The sequence below is a fragment of the Lepisma saccharinum genome, chromosome 17, assembly GCF_977018435.1.
Source record: "Lepisma saccharinum chromosome 17, izLepSacc3.1, whole genome shotgun sequence".
Classification (NCBI taxonomy): domain Eukaryota; kingdom Metazoa; phylum Arthropoda; class Insecta; order Zygentoma; family Lepismatidae; genus Lepisma; species Lepisma saccharinum.
In genome coordinates this window covers 40,238,283-40,264,921 of record NC_139245.1, presented here as the reverse complement: position 1 = coordinate 40,264,921, position 26,639 = coordinate 40,238,283, and the positions used below count along the sequence as shown (strand labels likewise).

The 26,639-nt window shown below is 41.8% G+C and overlaps 1 protein-coding gene across 1 annotated transcript in view; it reads left to right on the top strand.

Moving 5' to 3' along the window:
• Positions 1 to 9,251, top strand: part of LOC146001687 (uncharacterized) — a 73,433-nt gene extending 64,182 nt beyond the window's left edge. The window contains exon 4 of the mRNA XM_083139337.1: positions 5,404 to 9,251. Within this exon, the coding sequence (XP_082995463.1) occupies positions 5,404 to 5,955 (552 nt within the window). The 3' untranslated portion in view covers positions 5,956 to 9,251. The remainder of the gene's footprint in view (positions 1 to 5,403) is intronic.
• Positions 9,252 to 26,639: the final 17,388 nt, after the last annotated feature.

Genomic DNA, 26,639 nt, shown 5'->3' with positions numbered 1-26,639 from the left:
CAGAATGTATTAATGTATTAACATTTTCGTACTCTATAGATTGCATAAACCAATGGATGATATTCAATGTGACGTCAGCGGCGCCGAGCATGATGGGAAATCTGGCCCAAACGCACGCGGTCCGGCATTCTGGCAAACAACAGCAAGCGTGGATGCAAAGCAAATGCTGCGTGCATGAAAATGACCCGGTGTTTACCACTTATAATAGTATAATTGGAGATTTTCAAATGAAGTTTCCATTTGGTGAATTAATGCGTTGTGTGTGTGTGTTGTGCATGCCATTGTTTATGTATTAATTGCGAGAGAACGTCATACCTGCGTCTGCGTACAGTTTCGTCCGTTGGCTAAGATAGCGTGATTTTTTTCAATCCAGGGTGAAATATAAATCGTATTTGAAAAGCAACTACTGTGTTTATGGCTAGCGTTATTTGAATTTTATGCTACTCTTTACATCCTGGTGCTTTGCAACGCGTGTGTTTGCTGTAGACTACGATCTCTAATACATTTTCGTTTTCACGACACAAAGTGTGTTTTTAATTTAATTTATACTCCGATGGACTAGTATGGTTAAAAATGTGCCTACACCGGGAATCGAGTTTTGGATCCTCGATTATAAGGGGACAGCATTAGCCGCGTTACGTTATGGGATAACCCGATTACTTCCATGAGAAACAGGCTCCCTAGTCCTGCATGTCTTTCGGATGTTACATACCTTTATACAGTGTTGTTTTGTGGCAAATAACATCTTTTTAGATACTTTGGTCATTGTTACGAGACTAAGCAAAATGCGAAAGACTACATTTAGTATATCATCGTTATATTTGTAGCTTGAATCACTACCTCGAAAACTGTAAGCGCAATGCTTATCAACTGTGTTTACAACGCGCTCTGAAACGCTTGCCGAAATCATGGCATCGGGCGTGATTTCGCGCAATGAATTGTGGGGGAAGTTGTTCGCTGAATAATCCATTAAGACCGACCGGACATGCACTCTTATTAATGTTTGGAATGAGTTCCTCAAGTTGAAGCATTTATTTGACGCTGCTTATCGAATATGACCTTTTGGACAGCACGTCAAGATGTGGTTTTTATTTTAAAATATTAGGTATAGTAACTCAAAGTTAGTCTACTCAAAAAATAAAATTTAAAAATCCCGTCAACATTATCAGGTCTGAAACAATGCATTTGCAGCACAGTGATGCTCAGTGCCTGTAATTTCGACAAAACTAGTTTCAAACAACTCCTCGGTTTCTTTCTTTCTTTTGTGTGTTTGTATTGCTTACAGAGTTATTTAAAACACTTCTAAAGTGAAAATTATTCAAATAAAATACTCGTAATGCACATTTTTTATTTTATCGGTGGATTACTGAATTTCCAGAAATATCGTTTACGGGCTGATGAGACGACGTTTTGTGTTTAAAACAGCATACTTTAAGTGTTTTAAAAAAAATTAAAGAATATACATTACAGCTCATGAAGATAAGAATTCTTCTTCCTTTGATAATTAGATATTTAACATATGTTTGTATTTTTGTTATTTTACACCACTTTTCTATCTGGCTAATCACTACAATGAGAGAGACAAATAAATTGATCAATTAATTGAAAGAGCCAACCAATGAAACCTGTGCCTTTCCAAAGATACGAACATAGAGCCATTGCTTAGAATTTCGCTGCGCTAACCACTCCCTCGCGGAATATGTTCAGATGCTATCCAATCATCTACAGAGATACATTTTCTTAACATTTGCTTTTGAACAGTTTTTTTTTCTTAAATAATAATTAAAAAAACCATTTTCTTAGCTACTTGCGTAGAGCACTGTTTAAAACGAATGAAACCGATTTTAAATAAACACTCATATCTTTAAGGAACGCATAAAGGAGAAACTTTACACGCGCCGGTGGAAATATGTTTCGAATTTCATGTTACAGAACTGTATGAAGATTGACATGAACGTGCTTGAACTTCTATAGCCAACTAATATGAAGAAACTCTACGTGATGGTGCACTTGTTATGTGCGCTCGTGTCAGACCTAAAACGTTTTCGTATGAACGACATTGAATTTTGTAATAGTAATCATCTTGATATTGGGATGGATGATATTCAGTGAACAACTTCCCCCACAATTCATTGCTCCATATTTCGGGCAAGCAGGTCACATCCCGCGTTGAAAACAAGCCAGGTAAGCATTGTCCGTATGATATGATTATAGTGATCGTATGAGAAATGTATACTTTTTACCTTTTCCGAAGCCCTACACAAACCGTGAAAAATGTATAAGGTGGTTAAATGCAAATTTTCTCGCTTTAAAAAAGGTTTATCAATCCTTACACACATGAATCTGCAGTTGTGAATATCATCCATTGCTGCAACTATTACTGCAGTCATGTGCTGAAAGTGGATTTTTATGTGGATTCCAGTTTATCTGAAAAATGACTCATTATAATATCTAGTGATGTATAAAAAAAGGGAATTGCAACAGACAGCACCAAGGTGTAGCTTAGAGGAGGGCCGTCGCAAACAGAAATCATTGTCGCTTACGTCAGCAAGAACTTACGTGTCCTTACATTACACAACTAGTCGCAATTTGAAAAATCAATAATTGCGGTCATATTACATCCCGTTATGTTGCTTGCTATCTACTGAACCGTTGTATCATTGTCCCTTCACGAAAGGAAGTTGGCATTTTGTTTAGATTACCTTTCCAAGTGTATGTTCACATTGTTTACGTTCAACTTGAGGTATTGTATTACGTCAATGTAGAGCAAGAAGATAAGCGAAGCGTAAACAAGGACATCTGGCTGACTACTTATTCACTGAACAGAAGGTACGTACGTGCTGACTACGTCACGTGCACATAAGTTTCTGGCAAGCAGTGTTGCAAGGCGACTTGCGTGAAGTGTCGATTTTTTGCCCAACTTTCTCCTATAGCACTGTTATTGTAAATGTTGTATTCTAAATCCGTTGCTGAAATATTAGTGACTATTATTTATCAAACGTTATAGCAATAAGCCAGTTATTGCGCTCGATGTATATTCAACAATAGAATCGCTGGCCTCCATGGATGTGTCGAGAGCTACGAAGCCAAGTTCGAGCTTTGGTCAGGCATGGATGTATCGTTCTGTTTGACCCATCGCCTATTTTCACGACTTCTTCATTCATCCTTATCGTTGCGATTAACCCAAGAGGCAGAGAAACGACGTAAAATAACCGAAATAGGGCTGTAAGGAGGAAACCTTCCTGGGGACATCCAAATGTGAACCTCACTTGCTCCTAGTGTACTAGGACACCCTGCACTAGCCAGTATCATCCTCTGCTGGGATCGTTCGTGTTATGTCGTCCATTCTGTATTATGTGTGTGATTGCGCCTTCATCTATTTCGTATTATCACCATTCATCTTCGCAATTACCCAAAAGTGGCAGAAAAGCGAAATAAAATCAATCAATCAATCCACACTGAAATAGAAAGAAAGAAACAATAGCATCACTCTAATCTAGGACACCGCGATTATCAGATGTGGTTTGATGTATGATAGTTTAGAATTCCGCGTCGCTTGACTAATCGCGACGATGAGAATTGATGGTGAGAAGATGAAATGGATAAAGGAACAATTACACACAAAGGGACGACAAACGAGTACACGAATTGTTGCTATAGTTTAACTGAGAGCAAAACTATAACGTCATCGATAATGTGTTTAAGAGCTAGGACCTCTAGGGTTAGTGGTAGTTCTCAATTTGAACGAATGTCCTTATATTGAAATTTGCGCTTCAAAAACTTCCAACAATGATCTCAGAAATATTGCTTCCTAAATTTGAGTGTTCTAACAATTAATCTTTTTCAAATTCTAAAATTGTATAGGCCTATTTTATCACTGTGCTTTCAAACTATTTGTTGGTGTTAAAATCACTCATAGATTGGCCATAGATGGCAGTTTATAATGTGCACTCTTATCATTGTTTTACATGTTCTTTCTCGTTAAGATAGTCTTTTAACGAGATTTTCACTTTTTTAAAAAAAAAAATGCTCGATCGCTTATGCAGAGAAAGTTCAGCAAACGAGCTTATAATAACTTTGCATTTATGAATGTTATTCCTTCTAAGGCTTTTGCAGGTTCATTTTCTTTTACATTCTATCTTATGTTGAGTTGCAAAATACCAAAGAAGCCTTGGCATTTTAATTAGCATAATTAATGGAGAAAAAATCGTCGAATGTCGGGAATATTCCGATTTCGGTCCGGGCGCCGCCAAAGTCTATTCTCGTATCAGGCTCTGAAATCTCTAGCTTCATCTTTGATAAGGAAATATTTCCTTTCGAGAGACCATTAATAGTAGATGTGCGCCAATAGAAAGAAATATGCAAGAGTTTTATAAGTATGAAGTCGTAGTGATCGTATTAATACTCGTAGAAAGCAATCATTAAATAAAATATAATACTTAAAAAAATTCAACTATTTTGAAATTCATTGATATTTTGATCTAGCTGATCAAAGAATGAATTTCTTACCTTTTAAATATCTGTAATCCGGCATTTCCCCAATCCGGCCCCTCCAGTAGTCCGGCGTTGAGCGAGTGGGGAGCGTGAAAGGGTCGGTTACAGAGACCTTGACACTTTTTTTTTTAGACCTGTTCCCTCAAAGGTATAATACAAATACACTGTACTACAGTGCAAAAATGTAAGTTTTTTTTTTATTTTTTTATAACTTAAACCTAACGCAGGCCTAGTTAAGGTTATGTAAACTACAGGTAAATGCAATATTATCTTGTTTCGTATATGTACATACGTACATATTTTGTGCAATAAACAATGAGTTTTTGAAATGAACCTCCACTAATCCGGCGTTTTCGTTAATCCGGCAGTCCTCTGATCTGATATCTGCCGGATTACCGAGGGATTACTGTATAGCCTATATAAAAGTGAGAAATGAATTCCTTTATATATTAAATGATATTATTTAACGATTTATTATATATTTAGTAACCGTAATAAATGTATATTTTATATATATTTCCTAAATACTTAATATAGGTATATAGTGTCCATGGGTGTGTGTGTGTATTAGATTAAGATCTTCCTCCCCGATGCAATCCCCGATCCTTCGCACCCTGGGTACCACGAATGGTTACGATTTACCTCTTTAGCCCCATCTAGTTCACTGCACTTTTTGACTCTCTCTGCGTCTAGTTGGTTACACGGTGCAACACCTGCACTACACCTTGGAGCGAACTATAGTCGAGGCTTTTGTTTTTCTTCGGTGTCATGACTTCTGGTGATTCGCTGCATTCAGTTGAACTTGTTACAATGTTAATTTTTATTGTATTACTTAATGTCGAAAATTTTTTGAAGCCTTTTAAAAGTGAGCAACTGCTCTAAATTCATATTTTTTTCCTGTCCTTTCAGGTATCAGAGTCGAATGCACCAATGCAACCAGAAGCAGAAAGTGTCGCCACAGAAAATAGCAAACCTGACGTCGCAGCAGCAGAAGAAGAAGCGAAGGAACCAAATCCCAAAACAGAGCTTCCAGAGGAAAACGGAGAGGTGAAACCTGAGGAATCAGTTCGAGGAGAAGTAACGGATAACCATGTAGAAGAAGAAGCATCAACTGAAACACAAGAATCCATTGGAGTTACCAAAACGGAAATCACGAATGAACCTACGCATGCCGATGAAGAGAAGGCAGAGAACGACCCTGCACCAAATGAAATCGGTTCCTCAGAATCGAAGGAGAAGTCTGCCGATCCTGATCCTGCACCTTCGGAGTCGCTAATTAAAGACTCTGGTGCTTCGGAAGAGAGCCCAGAGATTGAAGGCACCGTGCCTTCACAAGTGAAAGAGGAAAAGTCTGCAAGCGAGGATAAAGTATCTTCAAAAACAGAGGAAGAAATTCCAGTGAACGAAGTCAAAGAAGGCAATCTTCCTTCGAAAACGGAAGATGTCGTTGCCAGTGTATAAATTAGATGCTTGTTTGTTTCTGTGTAACTTTGTCATAGTGTCAGTGTAGTTGAGAACAGGTCCACCTATCTGTGCCTACTATGTGAATATTAAACTTGTAGATTGTCTTTCTGCAACATGTACAGGAATATATCGTCATGCCATAGAATCTCATAAAATATTTACCAAGCATTTTTGATAAAGAACTTAGCAATGTGCAAATATAAACTAAGAAATGTTTATATAACCGTTATTAATGCTTCCTGTGTCTAGCTATCTTGACTGGAAGAATAGTTTGTTACATTGTGCAATTTACCACCATGGAAGAAAAGGTTTAAAAGACAGCTTCCTTTCTGTTTGAATGTGTTAACAGCGTTGTTAGTATTATGAAGGGAGACTGTATTGCGTACACTACTCTGCGTCATTTTTAATGTCTTGTTAATATCAGGCACCTCCTTAATTTTGTGAATTAAATTAATAGCAATTATGAACAGATCATACTTCATAGTAATCAAATTCTTAAAATAAAGAAGGTTCGAATGTCTGATGAACAGTTTCGAAGATTAAATTTCCCTTTCAATTTTTTGATCCGGTATTACGAAAACTTTACATGTTGGTCCCAGTAATGATCGGACTATTTTGTGTTACTTCATGCATATATTCTAAATGTAATCATTATATTCACTTTCTAATTCTGTGTAAAGTTTCAGGTTCATTTGAAGAAAGTTTCTTGTGAATTTCTGTAGCATTAGCACATATGTGCTAATCGGAACTGTATATAAAGTTTAAAAGAGCCGAACCACAGAAATGTGCTCCCACCAGATATGGAACCAAGCCAGATAGGGTGGAGGGACATTTGCCCCCTCCTCTCTCCCAAGATGTCCAAAATTAACAATCCATTGTCAATTAACGAAAGTGTAAACGTTGATCGTCTGCCCCTTTCAGTCTAATGTGGTTTTACGTCTGAATAAGCGGTCACCTTTGAGCCGTCTGACAAAAATTCTAATCTTATTTTACATCCCTTTTTTGCCCCTTTTAGGCTAACATCATCGATGAGGATGAATGATGATATGTGAAATTGATGAACTGTAACACCCATAGCCAGGCCAGGACTTGAACCAAGAACCGAGGCAGCTAAAAATATAATTGTGAATTAACATATAAATAAAATATGATACGGTATCTCCGCTTGAAGTCTAAAGCGAACCGTGTAATCATGAACTAACATGAAAGTACGGTGATCGTTTCCAATCTTTTTAGACGTATGAAAAAATAGTCGACCACGACCACTATTACGTTTAAAATTAACTAATCATCTATACCTCTGTGTTAGTTTTACAATAACAATAAATTGACAATTACACTGTTTGGACGTTTGAAATTAAGCGATTCCTTCCCACTTCAGACATACAATAACTAACCAGAAATGTTGACGTCCTAGTGACGGCACCGGAAAAAAATGAGCAGGGTGTTAAGGGGTAGAATATTTTATGGGGGGGATCAGTCGCAGTTAAAAAATACCTAATTTTCATACAAAAAATGCATATTTTCGCTAAAAAGCACTTGTTTACTGAAGAACCGAATCTTAGAACTAAGTAAAATGCAGAAACAATTCTCTTAAATGCAATGCGAAGAAACTACGATGTTTTACAAAGCACTTACTTGAGGTGTTGATATTCTTAGTGTATGCATTCCTGTGTTCCTGTTGGATCGAGTTGAGGATTCTATTGCCAGCTAGGTTACTTGCGCAAAAACGGCAAACTGTTGGCTCTTTTCCAATGCTTCATCTGTCTAACACATTCTATGTTTAACTCTGAAATGTCCTTTGGGGTTGTTAAGGAACGAAATGTGTTGTATGTGATGGGTTTCAACCTGTGTCCTTTTGCGACGGATGAAAGACAGCTGTGAAAACCATTCCTTGTCGGACCACCTTTCGTGATGGATCGAATATGTGATGCAATGGAAAATCTGATGTTAATTTGCCGATAAAAAGACAACCATGTCATTTCTTCCCCCTCTTTTCGGCAATCAACCTCGCTACGAAATTCTGGGTGATATGCAGAACATACCTGACAAATCTTGGTATTACACAACTTGGAACTGGAGCCGACTTCCGTGGCAGAATCGTTAGCACAGCGCGCTACGACGCCAGGGGTCCCAGGTTCCAATCCCGGCCTGGACATGGGTGTTCTTTGTGAGGGTCTCATCATCAGTTTCATCATATCACCACTCATCCTCATCGTCGCGATTAGCCAAAATCAGAAGAAAAGCGACGTAAAATAACCTAAATCATCAATCAACAGATTGGAATTCGGAACAGTCTATAGTGCGAAATACAGCAGCAAAGGAAATTAATTCTTATGCATTGAAACTGCACATACATGCTTGATTTTCCTGGATTGGTGAATCTACGTAATTAACTTATTTGATTTGTATAAGTTGTCATATTATTTGTAAATTTATATAAGAGAAAGCGTTATTTGTTTACCAATGTACGCAGCATGTGGAGCAGAGATTACGCCGCTTATTTCCTCTGCAACAATTACATAAGGGAATGCTAGGTTTCTTTTCTTCTTATTGCAATCTGTAATGAGTGAAAACTGCATTCAAGAAACAAAGAGAAAGTCTCATTATGCTGTTCCGTTCATAGACGTGTTGTGTCGGCAGCCCGTTATATCTCTTGTAGACATTGGATAGTACAGTTGAAGAACATATTTCAGATAGCACAGTAATACGTGCCTGATGAGAGCATTCTTTCACATCTACATGACCGTGGGCTGATACTTTCCCTTCATACTGAGAGAGTTATAAAGACATTGTTTGGCCTAGTTTCTAAATGTGTTTTCCTAACAAAGAACAAAAATGTCTTCCTTCGAATTGCAATTATTTTGTAAATTTGACTGACGCAAAACAATTAAGTATATTTTGAGTCAAGGTAAAATAAAAATTACCTGGTTCAAATAAAAATTGTCTCTACAGTAAATTTCACTTTGCGTGAATTAGTCTTGGATCAGTTGTAAAACAAACAGTATGGTTTTCCTAACAATATTAAAGCAATTTATGGTGTGTTGACTTCATTGCTTTGTCAAATGTAGCTGCTTGTAGTTTTGTGTTAACAGCATTCAGTATTGGCACCACACGCCAAATTAGTCTTTTGAAATACATAAATTATATTAGTTGTAAGAAATATTCATGCCGTATTCCATGTGAAACTTTACAATAAAGACTGAAATCTATCATGCATATCAAGCTTCCTAGCTTCATGTGAAAATTTATGTTTGTTGACAGTTTATAATGCAATAAATGTAAAATTAAGTATATTTTACTAGTGAAATTAAATGAATGTTTTATTTACAAGTAGGCTTGTTAGTTGCAGCTTATTTATTTGATAGCTGATCTTATCAGTAGAGGTACTGGACCGGTTGACGGACCTCTATTGAGGCTCAGTGAGGCTTGCCTTAATGGATTTGTCTCGTAAGGCATGAGCCTCATTTGATGGCAGTGTTGCCAGCTGCTTACTCGAAAAAATCACCAAGGTTTTTTGGGTCTAACGTAGCCTCAAGCAAGGAGCTGGCAATCTTGCTTGAGGCTTGCCTTAATGGATTTTTCTTGTAAGGCATAAGCTTTATTTTCTCGCAGTGTTGCTAATATTTTACTCGAAAAAAATCACCAAGGTTTTTTTGGGTCTAACCTAGCCTAAAACAAGGAGCTGGCAATTTTGCTTGAGGCTCGGCTTACAGTGCATAAAGCAAGGAGCTGGCAACCTTGCTTGAGGCTTGTCTTACAGTGCATAAAGCAAGGTTGCCAACCTACTGGTATTTTTGCCATAATTTTTTACAAAAAAAAAGAGAGGAGAGAGAGAGGGAAGAGTTAAACAACCGACAAGTACCAACACCCATCTACAGCTTTTTTTTGTCTAACCTAACCTAAAGCAAGGAGCTGGCAATTTTACTTAAGACTTGGTTTACAGTGCATAAAGCACTGGCATTTTTGCCATGGCTTTTTACAAAAAAAAGAGAGGAGAGAAAGAGAGAGAAGAGTTAAACAACCAACAGCTGCCAACACCCACCCTAACCTACTCTAACCTAACCTAACCTAACCTAACCTAACCTAACCTACTCTAACCTAACCTAACCTACTCTAACCTAACCTACTCTAACCTAACCTAACCTAACCTAACCTAACCTAACCTAAAGCAAGGAGCTGGCAACCTTGCTTGAGGCTTGCCTTACAGTGCATAAAGCAAGGTTGCCAACCTACTGGTATTTTTGCCATGGCTTTTTACAAAAAAAAAGAGAGGAGAGAGAGAGGGGAGAGTTAAACAACCGACAGCCCACCTACAGTTTTTTTGTCTAACCTAACCTAAAGCAAGAAGCTGGCAACTTTGCTTGAGGCTTGCGTTACAGTGCATAAAGCAATTTTTGCCAACCTACATATACTAAACAAGAAGATAGGTTAGGTTAGGTTAGGCAACAAACATATATACTGTCGTAAAAGAGAGAGAGATGGGTGGGTGGTAATATAGTATGTGTGTACGTGTGTGCGTATAATATGTAGCATTATTAACTAGAGTGTGTTGACAATTTACTTACAACTAAAAAAAATAGAGATGCCAACTTTGCTGTAAGATGAAGAGAGAGAGAGAGATTTATGGCTGGCAACAGTGGTGGGCGATGTCCTCCCTCTTCTGTGCAATATGACATTATGATGTTACTGTAGTTTTTGACGAGGATTACGAGTTAACTAAAAAAACCTGCAACTAGAGAGAGTTGCCAGCACACACACGCTGTTGTAAGAGAGAGATGGGTGGCAGCATTTCTGGCATTTCAGCAGGTCTGGCAACTGTTGAGAAATAGTGACGTCAGTTAACAGCATTGGTAGCAGTGATGCGATGCGATGCATTAACTTGTGAATTTTCGAACTCGTAAAATGATGTGGCTGAAATATAGGGGGGAGAATGGCTATTCACAGTGGCGGATGTACTTCCTGTTTTTTCAAAAGCTAACAATAATGATGGAATTTCATGCTGACGCATTTATTTCGTTCAAAAATTCGTGTTCAGCACAGATAATGCTATGTAATTTTCACATCAGCTTAGCCAACTGTTGAGAAATAATGACGTCAGGTAACAGCATTGGTGGGGGTGACGTGATGAATTTACAAAAATAGGAAAATGACAGTGCTAAAAATTGAAGTATAGAACTATTTTCTAGAGCATACACATGATGCTTAGGTTACAACAGCTGTTAACATCAGGTCTGGCAACTGTTGAGAAATAGTGACGTCAGTTAACAGCATTGGTAGCAGTGATGCGATGCGATGCATTAACTTGTGAATTTTCGAACTCGTAAAATGATGTGGCTGAAATGTAGGGGGAAGAATGTTCTAGACTGGATTTCTACTAGTCCACGTTGTTAACCTACATATTACTCCTCGACTAATAAACTAGAAGCTCGAGGGGCATCAGGTCTTATTTTTTATTGTGAGCTGCAAGAAGAACATTGTGATTGTGATTGAAGTTAACTAACGTGAGTAAATTTGTTTGTTAGCTTGCATGAGTTGGCTTTGTGTTATATAAATAGGTAGTGTTGCTTCTGTGATTTGATTCTGTAATAACCAAACAAATGTAAAGGAATTGTAGATAAAAGGTAAAACTCTCTACAAAAACCAAACAATTCTTAAGCATATTGTGGAAGGAATATATACTCGCAAAGCACGCAAAAAGAAGAGAGAGAAAGTATACAAGTTTTAAGTGTGTTGCATGTATCTCTTTTTTTTTTCTTGCTTTTTTTATATATATATTTATTACATATTACTATATACACCAAGCATATGCAAAATAGCAATATGCAGGGGTGTAAGAGGACGATTTTCTGGTAAGACGCCCAACAGTTAACCTCACTTCCACGTAGTACACCCTGGACTGTAGAGTAACGAGGCTCTGGCGTCTGGCAGACCAGTATAATTTTGCGTGTGTTAGCCTGTTTTTTTTTTTTGTGCGTTTGATATTTAGTGGAGGTACATAGTGTTTCGAATTTTATTATTATTTAGTTTTATACACAGAAAAGATATTAAACATAAAATTAAATAAAATATATCTAATTATGTTTTTTTTTATCACAACAAGCATTCACAAAAAAATAACAATAATGTGGTTTAAAGTTTTTTAACGTAATTGCTACGTAAACAAAATGGCCGACTTGCAATGAGTGTGTCAAAGTTTTTTTAAGCCTAATTGCTACGTAAACAAAATGGCCGACTTGCAATGACCGTGTCAAATATGAATAGATTGAGAGATGGAAAGAGAAGTTAAATATGCTTAAATAAAGTGCTCTTCTGTGCATAGCACCATACCATAAAAACATATAGGAAGACTGCCATGTTTATGCATGAAACTTAAATATACATATAAAATTAAAATATTTGGTGCTGACCACATCACACATTACTGACTTTGCATTGTATTTTCCTATATTCACATATGTACAGTAAAACTAATCGGGACTAAGCTTTTAGTTTTTTAAAATAGGATCCGAACCACTATGTACTTTTATCAGGTTCGAACCTAGGACCTCTTGATTACAAGGCAACAACACAACCACCGCACTTTCGAGCCCTAGTGAATATGTAGGAAAAAACAATAGTATATACATAATCCAAAGTTGCGTGGTTCTAGGCCCCATAGGAACCAAGAAAATCAATGTCTTGGAAAAACATCTTAAGATATTTGTCTTAATCTTTAAGAAAGTCGACTTCCGGTCTGTCAAGATGTTACTTCCGGTCTGTCAAGAAAATTTTCTTAAGACAAAAATCTTAAGATGTTTTTCCAAGATATTGATTTTCTCGGCTCCTAATTGAGCTAGGATGATGATTTTAGGTTTGTTGGATAGGATTTGACGAAAACTATACGACTAGCAAATAAAATCGATTCCACCCCCTCAAGTTTCGAAAATATAGACAATTTTTTTATTTTTTGAGAAACTTGATTTGCTGGCTTAGTTTTTACCCTATTTCGAAAATTTTAATGACATTTGATAAAAAATTGAATGTACTCTACAACCTATTGGAAACATAATGATTAGTGCTTACTGTTTTCGAGTTATTTTAAATTTAAATTTCAAGATGTAATTTCTAAGTTGTTTTGTAACTCGTAAACTATGGGTCGTAGAAAACGCATTCTTGTTTTATCTGCTATTGCCCGACAAATACTATAAACACAAATAATGTTTATTGTTTGATTTAAAAAAAATCGAAAATAACTTTGTTTTCTGAAAATAAAAAATGTGTATGGAAAAAAAATACGATTATATCAGCCGAAACAATAGAATATATATAAACAAGTATATTTTCATAGTGTCATACCTCTACTAGATTGGTGGAAAAATATACTAATGGGCAATAAAATCTGAAGAAGATTCGTGTCTAGCAAAAAATAAACTAAATAGAATTACACATGCATACAATATTTATTGTGCTTTTTTTTCTATCTACAATCATATTTTTCTTATATATATTTTTTAAATTTTTTTACAGGGTTTATTAAAGCACACATTTGAGGAAAACAAAATTTTTCTCGTAAGGCATTTTTTGTAAATACTCTACCACCAACAGATCACATATAAATAAACATACCCCCCAAAAAAATGCGCTCCATGAAAAGTTGCCCTGTGTGCAAAATAAGCATATCAAGCAGAAATTTTGCAAGACATTGTCGTACATGCGTGCCAGGCAAGCATTTGGCTGCTAAAAAATCATGTCCCAGGTGCGGTATACATATTACCATTAATAATTTAAAAAGGCATATAACATTATGCAAAATTGTCGTCGGAACACCTGTTCCACAACCGTCGACCAGCTCCACCAAGAGGCAGGCAGAAGCAGCCTCCATCAATGCACCACCCACGAAACGTGTCAAGCCTGTGGCGAAAGCGAACCGGACTGCTTTCGAGCGGTTGTTAGAGGACTTTGTCCTCACTTCGGAGGGCTTATGCGACGTGCGTAGCTTTTTAGAGGAGAAGCGAGCAGAGATAATTTCCATCCTCGGTGATGCGCTTGCAACGCACTCCACCAAATTCTACGCATCGCTACGTTGCCAGTACAAGAAGCCGTCTGATGAAATTTACAGCTTCTGCCACAACACCAAGGCGAAGACGCTGCATCTGGCGGATGTCGACAACCTCGAGGTCATCTACAACCAGTTTGCCGAGGAGCTGGTAGCAAAACAAGAAGAACATGAAGCTGAGGGCTCGGGGGGTTCGCTGTGTGGCGGGCCTCACGAACTGTGCGTCAAACTTTGCAAGTTTACGCCTCTCTCCGCCTCCAGCTACGTCCCCTTACCACCTTCCATCGCGGCAAAGAAGGCCGTCCTGAACATTCAGAACGGTGACGCCAAGTGCTTCGTATGGTGTGTTCTGGCAGCGCTGCACCCTGTCCACTGGAAAAACCAACCAAAACGCGTTAACCACTACCTACCCTACGAGTCAGAGCTGGAAGTTGCTATGGCTGGGAACGACTATCCCGTAGAGGTCCCGGACATTCAAAAGTTCGAGGCTCGTATGCGGTTGGCCATCAACGTTTACGGCCTCACTGACAAAAATGTGGTGTACCCTATCCGGGTGAGCGACGTAGACGACGATGGTGCTCGAGAAATTCACCTTCTGCTCATCAAGGACGAAACTCATCACCACTACACCCTTATTCGCTCCCTCTCTCGGCTTGTTTCGAGTCAACGGAGCAGTGAGAGTCACCACGTCGAGGTGTGTCGCAGGTGCATGTCAACTTTTGATAATCGAGAACAGCAAGATTACCAGCGCATCAGAGGTCCCAACATCGCTGCAGAGAAGCTCGCTCGCCACAAGTTCTACTGTAGTAACAACGAGCCTGGGGTGGCAGTCTTGCCCAAACCTGGCACCGTGGAGCGTTTCCGCATGCACGGTGCCATGGTGGAGCATCCCGCTATCATCATCGCGGATTTCGAGGCCTTCCTCAAACCCCTGTCCACTTGCGATCCAGATCCCGAAGTTTCCTCCACCACCCCTTACCAACTCCACGAGGCATCCAGTTTCGCATACGTTGTGGTGCGACGTGACCAGCACATCGCCCCCGAGCCCTACGTGTACCGTGGCCCCGACGCAGCCAAACACTTCCTCGAGAGGATGGTTGTCGAGGCCAACGAGATGGGGGCCAACAGTATCTTCCCTAAGTCTATGCTCCCACTGTCCCCCGACGATCAACGTAGACACGACGAGGCCATCGCTTGCCCTGTCTGCGTCAAGAAGTACACCGCCAACAACCGTAAAGTCCAACACCACGATCACTTTAAAGGTAGGTACGTTGGTCCTTGGTGCAACGATTGCAACCTCATGGCCCGGGACCCTCGATTTATTCCGATCTTCTTCCACAATGGCTCGGGATACGACTTCCACCACCTCGTCAAGCATCTTGGATACGACAACAAGAGAATCAACGTTCTCGCCCAGAACGAGGAGCGTTACATCAGTGTGAGCAAACAAGTGTCGATCCCGGGATCACGCTCTACCGTCGAGCTTCGCTTCCTCGACTCCCTGAGGTTCCTCCCGGCAAGCCTCGATGCTCTCGTGGGGAAGCTTAGCGACGAGCAAATGCTCATCACTTCAGCAAACTTTCCGAACTTGGACGCCGGCCTCTTCAAGCGTAAGGGGGTCTATCCCTACGAATACATCACAGACCCTTCCAAGTTCGCGGAGACGTCGCTACCTCCCCAGGCGAAGTTCTACAGTCAGCTGCGAAGCTCGAACATCACCGACGAAGAATATCGCCATGCCCAGTCCATGTGGCGCGAGCTGGGCTGTCGAACTCTCGGGGACTACCACGACGCCTACCTCAGACTTGATGTGACGCTCCTCGCCGACGTGTTCCAGACGTTCCGTGCGACCGCAATGAAGATCTACCAGCTGGACCCCGCCTACTTCTATAGTCTCCCCGGACTGGCGTGGTCAGCCATGTTTCTGGTGACGAAGATCGAGCTGGAGCTTCTTTCCGATTATGACATGGTGCTGTTTGTGGAACGCAGCATCCGGGGTGGCATGGTCCAGGTGTCGCAACGGTACGCGCGCGCCAACAACCATCACATGGCTACTGGCTACGACCCCTCACAACCGTCCAGCTACATCATGCACACGGACGTGAATAACTTGTACGGGCACTCCATGATGCAGCCACTCCCCTTTAGAGGGTTCGAGTGGGCCGACCCCTCCAACTTCAACATCGAAAGCTTCGACGATTCAAAACATGGGTTCTTCGCCGAGGTTGATCTGCAATTCTCCGAGAAGCTGCAGGATTTGTTCAACGATCTCTCCCCTGCACCCGAGTTCAAGTGTCCACCCAATTCCAACCAGAAGAAGCTCATCATGGATTTCGAGCCCAAGAAGAATTACGTCCTACACTACCAGAATCTCCGGTGGTTGATGCAGCAAGGGGTCGCGGTCCACGCAGTTCACCGCATCCTCAAGTTCGAGCATTCTCCGTGGTTGCGTCCATATATTGAAGTCAACACCAAACACCGCACCGCAGCCACGTCCGAGCTTGATAAGGATTTCTTCAAGCTTATGAACAATGCGGTGTTCGGGAAAACCATGGAGAATGTACGGAATCGTGTAGATGTGAGGCTAATATCAAACAAAGCACAATGTCGCAGGCTCGTAGCAAACCCGTTATTCAAATCGAGGACCATTTATAACGAACAGCTTGCTCTGGTGCATATGAGGAAGAGCGAGGTGAAGCTCAACAAGCCAATTTATGTTGGCGCCTCAGTATTAGACCTGAGCAAGCTGCACATGTTTCAAATATATTATGGGATACTACGCCAGCACTATAAGGACAATATTAGCCTACTCTACACGGACACGGACAGCTTGGTGTACCACGTTCGCACAGCCGACGCGTACAAGGATATGGCCACGGTTCCATCTTTGGTTGACCTCTTCGACACCTCAAACTATCCCCAGCCGAACCGATACGGCATCCTGGCTCGCAACAAGATGGTGGTCGGCAAACTCAAAGACGAGAAGAAAGGTGATGTGGCTCTCGAGAATGCCGGTCTTTGCTCCAAAACCTATGCCATCAAAGCCGAGGGCAGCGTTACCAAGAAGGCCAAGGGTGTCGGCAGACAGGTGGTTCAGGAGAATCTCATATTCAAGGACTTCTTCGATTGCCTCAAGACCAGGTCGCCGGTTCTAAGAGCAGAACAGCGCATCCAGAGCGTCGACCATGTGTTGACCACAAACAAAGTTAGAAAAATTGCGCTGGATCCTGATGACAATAAGAAGTGCATCCTCGAGTGTGGTATTCACGTATTGTCGTGGTGGCACTATCGCTTAGCAGAAAGCAAAACCTGCAACATATGTCCATCTTCAACAAAAGATTCATAAAAACAAAACAAAACAAAAAAAAAAAACATTTTGACTGTTATTACAAAAAACTTTGACCGTATTCTTAAATAACCAGCATGCCTATGAATTTGTTCGGTTTCAAAAAACAGATCATTATGGAAACCATACCAGATCATGAAGTCTTACCTTCCGTGTTACCTAAACTCAACGGTCTGTTGATCATTCACCTCAACAGCATTTGGACGAAACTGAATGACGATGTGGGCAAGATGTTTTATGTTTTTAATAACAATTTACATTTCTACGAAATTCCGATCGACGGGAAACTTCAAATCACCGTGAATCCGGAAAACGCAGGCGAAATCAAAATTTCTACTGGCAAGAACATTTTTCGAATCAAGCACGACAAGATGCTTTCTAACATTACGTACGATGTGTCTGCAGGAGATTATCTTTACATGGAACTTCTCGGAGATTACGACAAACTCATTCCTCTTTTTGTAGAATTACGAATCGTCTATCCTATTATAAATAACCGTTAACCAAAAATGCCTAACGACATTTTCGGCAACACCAAGCGTGTAGACCATGCAGAAGAGATTCTCATGTTGGACATTCGAGTTAAAAAGTTAAGGACCGATTTGATCGCTTTGCAGGAAACCTTAAACAAAAGTTTAGAGTCGGAAATCGCCACGCTCCAAACGCAATGTCTCGACCCCATTCTGAAAATCGATTCCGAACTGAAGACGCTGATAAAAAATTATGTCGACGTACCTTCTTACGACAGCGTTCAAAATATACAGTTGAGCGTGGATTCGCTTCAAAATGATTTGGCCAAATTACAGCAATTTCAATCGAAAAATGAAGATTTGGAAAAATTGAAACTCGAAATCGAAGAACGAACTTCCGCAATCGAAAAAAATTTCTCCGAACTTCAAACCGTGGTGAACGATATTGATGTAGAACGCTTGCACGTCGTCGTTTCCAAATTACAAGAAGAATTCACCGGCACGTTGGAAGAAATTAAATCCAAGTTACAGACTTTGGAAGATACCATAACGAACCTACCATCGTCGGACGAACTGCAGGTCATCGGTAAAAGCGTCGCGAACATAAAAATTCAATTGGAGGCGTATCGAGATTTCGAACACATTCAAACCACCATCGCTACGCTTCAGGCGTCCTTGGAATTGATCAACGAAGAAATTAAAAATATTCACGCTGAAGCAAGAGCGTTGACGAGCATTCAAGACACGCTGAGCACGGTTCAGCAGAAGATCGAATATTTAGAAAATTTGAACGTCGAAACGAATCTCGCTCATTTTCATCACGTACTGGACAACATACAGGGTGACTTGGAATCGTTACGGACGAGCGTGCCTTCGAGCAAAGATTTGGAAAAATTGAAAACGGCGGTGACGGCACTATCCGATTCGAGCGACGTCAAAAGTTCGTTGAGCGATCTCGAGAGTAGGGTGGCCAATCTCCCCACCTCCAAAGAATTGCACACTTTGAAAAGAAACATATCACGTATGCTGAAACGACTGGAAACGGAAACGGCGAACGTGGAACAGATTCGAGACGAAATCAGTTCGCTGGTGTCGACGCTGCCCACTTCGCAGAGCGTCGCGGATCTTCACGCGCAGTTTACAGAGATGCGAAGCATCGTGAACGATCTTACCGAGAAAAGTTCGAAATTGAATCAAGTCGAGAACCTTCAGAACATCGTCGTCAACATCAGAGATCAAGTTGGAGTGCTGGAATCCACGCAGGAATCGACGCTGACCTCTTTCGGTGCCAAGTTGCAAGAACTGAACGAAAACTACAAGCAGTTGAACGTGGAAGTGAAAATCAAACCGTCGTTTTCTGCCGTAACGGATACCATAGTCGAGCATTTGCTGCCCATCGAAAATAAACTCGGACAAGTTCACAGTAATCTGCTCGGCGTCGACACTAAATTCGCTAAACTGCATTCTCTGCAAGCCATCGAAATCAACAGCATACCCAATCAACAGAGAATCTCCACGTTCGTCGAAGGTAACAAACTGTACATGTTGCATCCTTATCATCCGTACTACAAGTTTCTCCTCGATGGCACGATTCAGATAAACGAATTTTCGTACTGGTCTCACGGTAGAAAAGCTAGCGTTCCCACCATGACTTTGATATCGAATCGTGGTGTCCAGAAAGCAGGAAACATTCCTCTGGCACGTTGGAACGAAACGCGCAACATATATGAAATACACGAAGACGAAGATCTCACCGTTTTCGACGTGAGTGCCGGCGATAAGCTGATCATTCAAAACACGAGCGAAGTGCCACCCTCTTTGAATCCCATCACGCTTGTGCTTCTCTTGAAACGTAATCTCTAAAAAGAATGTCAAGGCAAGCCATCGTCGAAGAATTGCATAAACCTGCACGCCGTAACTACGAACGTTTGGCCGTGGTAACCAAGGGCATCGACGACCTCTGGCAAAGCGACCTCGTGGAGATGAGTAGCGGCAATTTGAAAAACGTACATAAATTGAACAAGGGCAACAAGTACCTTCTCACCGTTATAGACACGTTTTCGAAATTCGCATGGGCTCTACCTTTGAAGGCGAAAACGGGAACATGCGTCACGGAAGCATTCAAGACAATTTTTCGCGAAAGCGGTGGCAGACGACCACGGTTTCTGCAAACAGACAAGGGGAAGGAATTTTACAACGCCGTATTCCAAAAGTTTATTCAAAAACACAAGATTCGACATTATTCGACCTTCAGTCACATCAAAGCCAGCATCGTGGAAAGATTCAATCGAACCTTGAAAACACACATGTGGAAACGATTCACGCTTCGGGGAAATTACAAATGGGTCGACATCCTGCCGGAACTCGTCGACACCTATAATGATACGGTACACAGAACGATAGGCATGAAGCCAGTTGACGTTACCAAGTCCGACGAGCAGCGTTTAATTTCTACAGTTTACTGTCCAAAGTACACACCCACGACAAAAAAAGCTAAATACAAAATTGGAGACCGGGTGAGGATCAGCAAATTCAAACGCACCTTCGAGAAGGGATTCACAAAAAATTGGAGCACGGAACTCTTTACGGTGGTTCGAGTTTTACCTGGAAACTGACACACGTATATAATAAAAGATAGTAGCGGCGAGATTTTGAAAGGAAGATTTTACGAAGAGGAACTCTCTAAAACGAAACACCCCGACACGTACCTCATCGAGAAAGTATTGCGTAGGAAAGGTGACAAACTGTTTGTCAAATGGCTGGGACTTCCGGAAAAGAGTTGGATCGACGCGGACGAAGTGATCTTGTAAGTACGTGGAACGTGGTGAAGCGTCTACCGGATCCGGAAAGTCAAACGAGAAAAAAAAAGAACGGCGAGTTGCTTCCCGACAGCATCCGCTGTCTGATCGTAGGTCCTTCGGGGTGTGGGAAAACGACACTGCTCGTGGACAATTTTCTCCTCGCACCGAATTGGCTAGATTGGAAGAACAGGCACCTGTACGTGTTCTCGAAAAGTTTGGAGCAATCCAAATACCAGCAACTGATGAAAGTGTACGATGGTCTGGACATTGCAACGTTCGCTTCGGAAATAAAACCACTCGACGATTGTCGTGAAAATTCAGTTGTTGTGTTCGACGACGCCATCCTGGAAAATCAAAATGAAATTCGCAACTTTTTCACGCAAGGTCGTCACAAAGGAATGGATTGTTTCTACCTAGCTCAAACGTTTTCCAAAATTCCAAAACAGTTAGTACGCGACAACGCTAATTTCATATGTTTGTTTCGTCAAGATCACACCAACCTCAAGCACGCGTACGATGACTACGTAGGCGGAGACATGAACTACAATCAATTTTCGGAACGCTGCTGCTCTACTTGCTGGAACGGTGACGATTTCGGATTCGCGACGATCGACATGACGAGGAAACCCAACGACGGAAAATACAGAAACAAAATCAACGACTTTCTAAACGTTGCAACGTTGTGAGAAACGACGTATATAAATAACGTCATGACGAAACGAAAAATCGAAGACGAAAATCTCAAGTTGCGAAAATACCTCGCGAAACGCTTCAAAGGTTGGAAATCCGAGAATCGCGGATTCTACGAAGAGAAGAAACGTCAGGATCAACCCGTGATCGATGCCATCAGCAGTGTAGGTAAAGAAATTAAAAGTGTCACGGAACAAAATAAAAATTTGATCAACGAACTCGTACCGCTCGCAGCTAAAAGTTATGCCGTACCCACACCTATTTCGAGCATTCCTTCGACACCGTTCGAACTGAAGGATGCACCGGCACGACGTCGAGCCATAGGCAGCACGTCTTCGGATAAAATCGAGTTGGGACCTTTGGCACGAGACTACCTGAGCACGGGGAAGTTCGACAAGGATGAAGTGTTCGGATTGTATCCCAGCATGGAAACCAACGAAGGCGGTGGTGTGGTGTGGAAGATTGGGAAATCGAAGGTGACCTTCGAAGGCAACGACATTAAAATTAATTTAGGCGACAAGGATAGTTGGAACAGGTATCCGGGTACGGTGGGACTGTGGGAACTCGTCGCCAAAAAGCAGCCGAAAGATTACACCGACGAAGATTACCAAAGTTACAAGGAAATTCTGATCATGACGGATGCCTTGTACCAGAACAACGACGCCTCGCAGAATAGGGTGAAATCGAGCAGCGGCGAGAAGTACAGGAATCTCATCAAACCGATTTGGAACCAGGTCAAAACAGGCAGCGGCGTCAAACGCTACAACACGCTACCCAAAGAATTCGTTTGGGTGGACGACGTTAGGAAACTCGTGGACCGATTGTTGGTGATAGCCGGCGAAGAGAATGCAGGCAACCGTAATTTCTACAACGAGAAGGTTGGCATCGTGGACATGATCAGCACGAAACTTTCCAACTTCATCGTGAACGACAACAAGGGCATAGGTTACCTGATCAAAATCATCAACACGCTGCCTCCGAAATTTTGGAACGTGGCCGAAGGAAAGGGGCTCGTGAACGACATCATCAACAAGTTACCTTTCGAGATGCATCTACCTGGCTACCAGTACTGCGGACCGGGTACCAAACTCGAGAAAAGATTGGAGAGAGGAGACAAGGGTGTGAATCCGTTGGATGCCGCATGCAAAGATCACGACATCGCCTACAACACCACGCAGACGGATCTGGACGCACGTCACAAAGCAGACAGAAAATTAGAGCACGCAGCTTTCGAAAGGTTCGTGAGCAGAGACGCATCGCTGGGTGAACGGGTCGCCGCACTGGGTACCACCATCGCCATGAACACGAAACAAAAATTGGGGTGGGGTATATAAATAACATACCGTAAAAAAAAAAACTACACAAGAAAAAATCTCAGAATATATATATAAATAACATACCGTGAAAATAACACATAGAGCATCAACATGAAGCCCAAGGGTGTCGTGTACCAGATACCATACTCCAATCTTAAAAATCTAGGTGCCCTCGATGGGTTACTCACCAAGAAACAACGCGAGAAGAAACGTTCTTGCTTGAGCAAAGGACACGGAATGAAATTGCTGCTCAGCACACCTCAATTGAAAAGATTGCAGCGTTCGCGGAAACAGCAAAAGGTCGGAGGTTTCATATTTAGCATCCCGGCCATCCTAGCAGCATTGGGGGCCGTTGGAAGTTTGGCCGGCGGAAGTGCCGCCATCGCGAAAACCGTCATCGACTCGAAGAAGAACAAGGCCGAGTTGGAAGAACAGAAACGTCACAACCTGGCCATGGAGAAGAAAGGAGGCAAGGGCGTGATGAGAAAGTATAAAAAAAAGAAACAGAGGCACTCACCAACCGAGACATTGAATCTCTGATCGAACCGTTACGAATCAAAAACTTCAGAGGAGTTTTCATGTCCGACTCGCTACCTTCAAGCGTTAAAAGAAGAGAATGCGGAGTAGTCAACTTGGACGGTCAAGAATATCCAGGCACGCATTGGATATGTTACCACAAAAACGACAATAACAAAGCATTCGTTTTCGATTCTTTCGGAGGTGTTCCACCTACAAATTTAATTCATTATCTGAAAACGAACAAAACCTCTATATACTACAACGACGAACGCATTCAAAATTTCGGAGACGTGAACTGCGGCCATCTCTGCCTCTCCGTGCTCGCGTTTCTCTCTAAAATAAATAACCCTACGATCGAGGATTTCCAGAAAGCATTGTGGGACCTCAAACAGCATCACTAGGATGGGCGTGTTCCATCTCACGAGCGAATCTTCAATCTTGAAACTCACGCTGCACGACGACATCGTCTATCCTAAATCCGTGGCTCTGCGTGCATTCTACAGCATGTACCTCATACCTAACGTCACGCAGCACAACAACAAAATTAGCGTCGGAAGCGAACACATCGTCGTCACGCTAGGCCAATACAATCTTTCCACTTTGCAAGCTCAATTACCCAAAGGCACGTACCTTTCTCAAAATTCGGTCACGCACAGAGTGGAAATCCTATCCGCGACGGAGGCCGTGGACCTGGGCACCATGGGAGAACTTTTAGGTTTCGAGAACAACACAAAACTCGAAGCTGGCATCAAGCACACAGCAACCAACATTCCTAAATTCTTGGCCATAGAGACTCTGAACGTACACTGGAACGTGGCGGAAGGCATGATCACGAAATCTTCGGACGGATTATTAGGAAGTCACAAGCAGACGGGAATCATAGCCACTTTCAAACCAAGTTCCGAGTTCATGGAACCGATCATCTACACGCCCTCTTCGCCGATCTATTTTCCAGTATGTCGCAACCGCATAGACGACATAGAGTTGGTGGTGACGAACGAGAAAGGAGACGTGGTGGATTTCGCAGGTGCCACTACGACGGCCATCGTGGAGATCAACGTATAATAAATAACCATACATGTAAAATGGAGCAAATCGAAAGTTACGAATTGCAATCTTTCCCTCCCAACCGTCGCACGTTCGCCAATCTGAACGAAGCGAACAGGGAGATCGAATACGACGTGGACGTAGGCGACGGGTTCGTTCATCCTCACAGAGCGGACCTCTACCTTCAATTCGACGTGGTGAAGAAAGAAAGCGGAGACGCGTTTCCTGCAGCAGCAAACTTGATACTCGTGGACAACTTCGTGCCTCACCTGTTCTCGCAGGTGGAGGTGAGGAAACACAACACCGTCATCGACAGAATAGATTATCCAGGCATCACGTCGACGGCGGTGGGAACGTTGAAATTATCCAAAACGGACGCAGCGTACTACCAGGCCGGGGGATTCGAAGCCGGGACCAAAATATCGACGAGAAGTCACACGGTGCTTTTTCCCATGCGTCTGCTGCCTGGTTTCTTCTCGGACTACAAGGAGATCATGTGGAAGGGAGGACTGAGAGTCACGTTTCGAAGAGCGGCCAACGACAACGACGCACTCATGCGATACGCTACTTTGGGTCCGGACGGCACCACGCCGATAGCCAACACTTTACCCGAAGCGGCCAAGTGCGTCATCCGGAGCATGGAATTGAGAATGCCGGTGGTGGAATACGAAACGAATTACGCCCTCAAGTACAAAGCGGAGATCTTGAAAAGTCCGCAGGTGCCGATTCACTTTCACGGTTACCAGTGCGTGCAGAAGATGGCATCGGAAGTCACATGGAATTCGACGTGACGACGCAGTTCAACAACATACAGTTCGACATGCCAGATTTTGTCGTAGTGCTCTTTCAGACCGGGAGGGACAAGAATCAGGAAAAAGATTCCAGCAAGTTCGACGACTGCAAAATCAAGAACGTTTATCTGAAGAACGGTAGGAACGAAGTGTTCCCGCGCGAGAATTACAACCTCGACGTGACCAAAAACGATTACCTCAAACTTTACGAAGCGTTCTCGGCTTACAAACGCGTGACCGAGGGAAGCGTGGACATGTACTACACGCCCAGCGAGTTCAAAGCACGGAGACCCATGACCGTCATCAACACATCTAAGAGAAAGAAGGTTGTGGTCAACGATCGAACCAACATCAAGGTCGTCTGCGAGTTCCACGATGCCTTGCCCGAGGATACCCTATGCAGTGTCATCCTGATTGCAGAGAAGTCCTTCGCCTACGACGTGAAGAACGAGAGGGTCACAGAGCAGTTTTAACAAGTTTTTTTTAACATCTTTTCTTGCACAAATAAGAAATTTTTTGTACTAGCACAATCAGTTACAATAGCACAATACGAATTTCACTAGTTCAGATCAGTTACAAATGTCAATTTCATTAGTTATCAGTTACAATATCTTTTTTGCACTATAGCACGAGAGACAATCAGAAAACTTGCACAAAAAAATTTGTTGTTGTTTTTTACACGTGAAAATTAACAATAAAATTTCTTTTTTTATCGTTTCAGATGCTGTCGAAACATCAAAAACACATACACACACACTAGAAAAAAAAAAAACATGCAATTTTATTTGTAACACACACATATTCTCCATCTTCATCAGGAAAATATTATAATAAACATAATTATTTTTATCTATATCTCACAATAAAACTCTATATCCAAAAATATCACAACATCAAATAACACTAGAGTCGTTAGTACACGTTGCATGCATTACGGAGGTCCTCTGTAGGGTTTCATGGAAGTTTGGGGGGAAAAAAAAAACACGTGAAACCCTACAGAGGTGAGGTTATCTAGAGCCGTAGCCGTTAGAACCTTTTTGGGTTGGGCACCACGCACCCTGGCGGGGTTAGGGGCCAGGAATCCTAAAAACAACAATTATTATTTTGTTTGTTTGTTTGCGTCACAATACATAAGCGCGCACGCGTGTGTGGCACATCGTTTCCCCGAGAGAAGTTTACAAAAATCACAATATATAAACATTGGCCTCTCTCTTTTTTTTTTTGGGGGGGGGGGCTTGGAAAAAATTTACAATAAGAGGACATCGCCCACCACTGTTGCCAGCCATAAATCTCTCTCTCTCTCTTCATCTTACAGCAAAGTTGGCATCTCTATTTTTTTTTTAGTTGTAAGTAAATTGTCAACACACTCTAGTTAATAATGCTACATATTATACGCACACACGTACACACATACTATATTACCACCCACCCATCTCTCTCTCTTTTACGACAGTATATATGTTTGTTGCCTAACCTAACCTAACCTAACCTAACCTAACCTAACCTATCTTCTTGTTTAGTATATGTAGGTTGGCAAAAATTGCTTTATGCACTGTAACGCAAGCCTCAAGCAAAGTTGCCAGCTTCTTGCTTTAGGTTAGGTTAGACAAAAAAACTGTAGGTGGGCTGTCGGTTGTTTAACTCTCCCCTCTCTCTCTCCTCT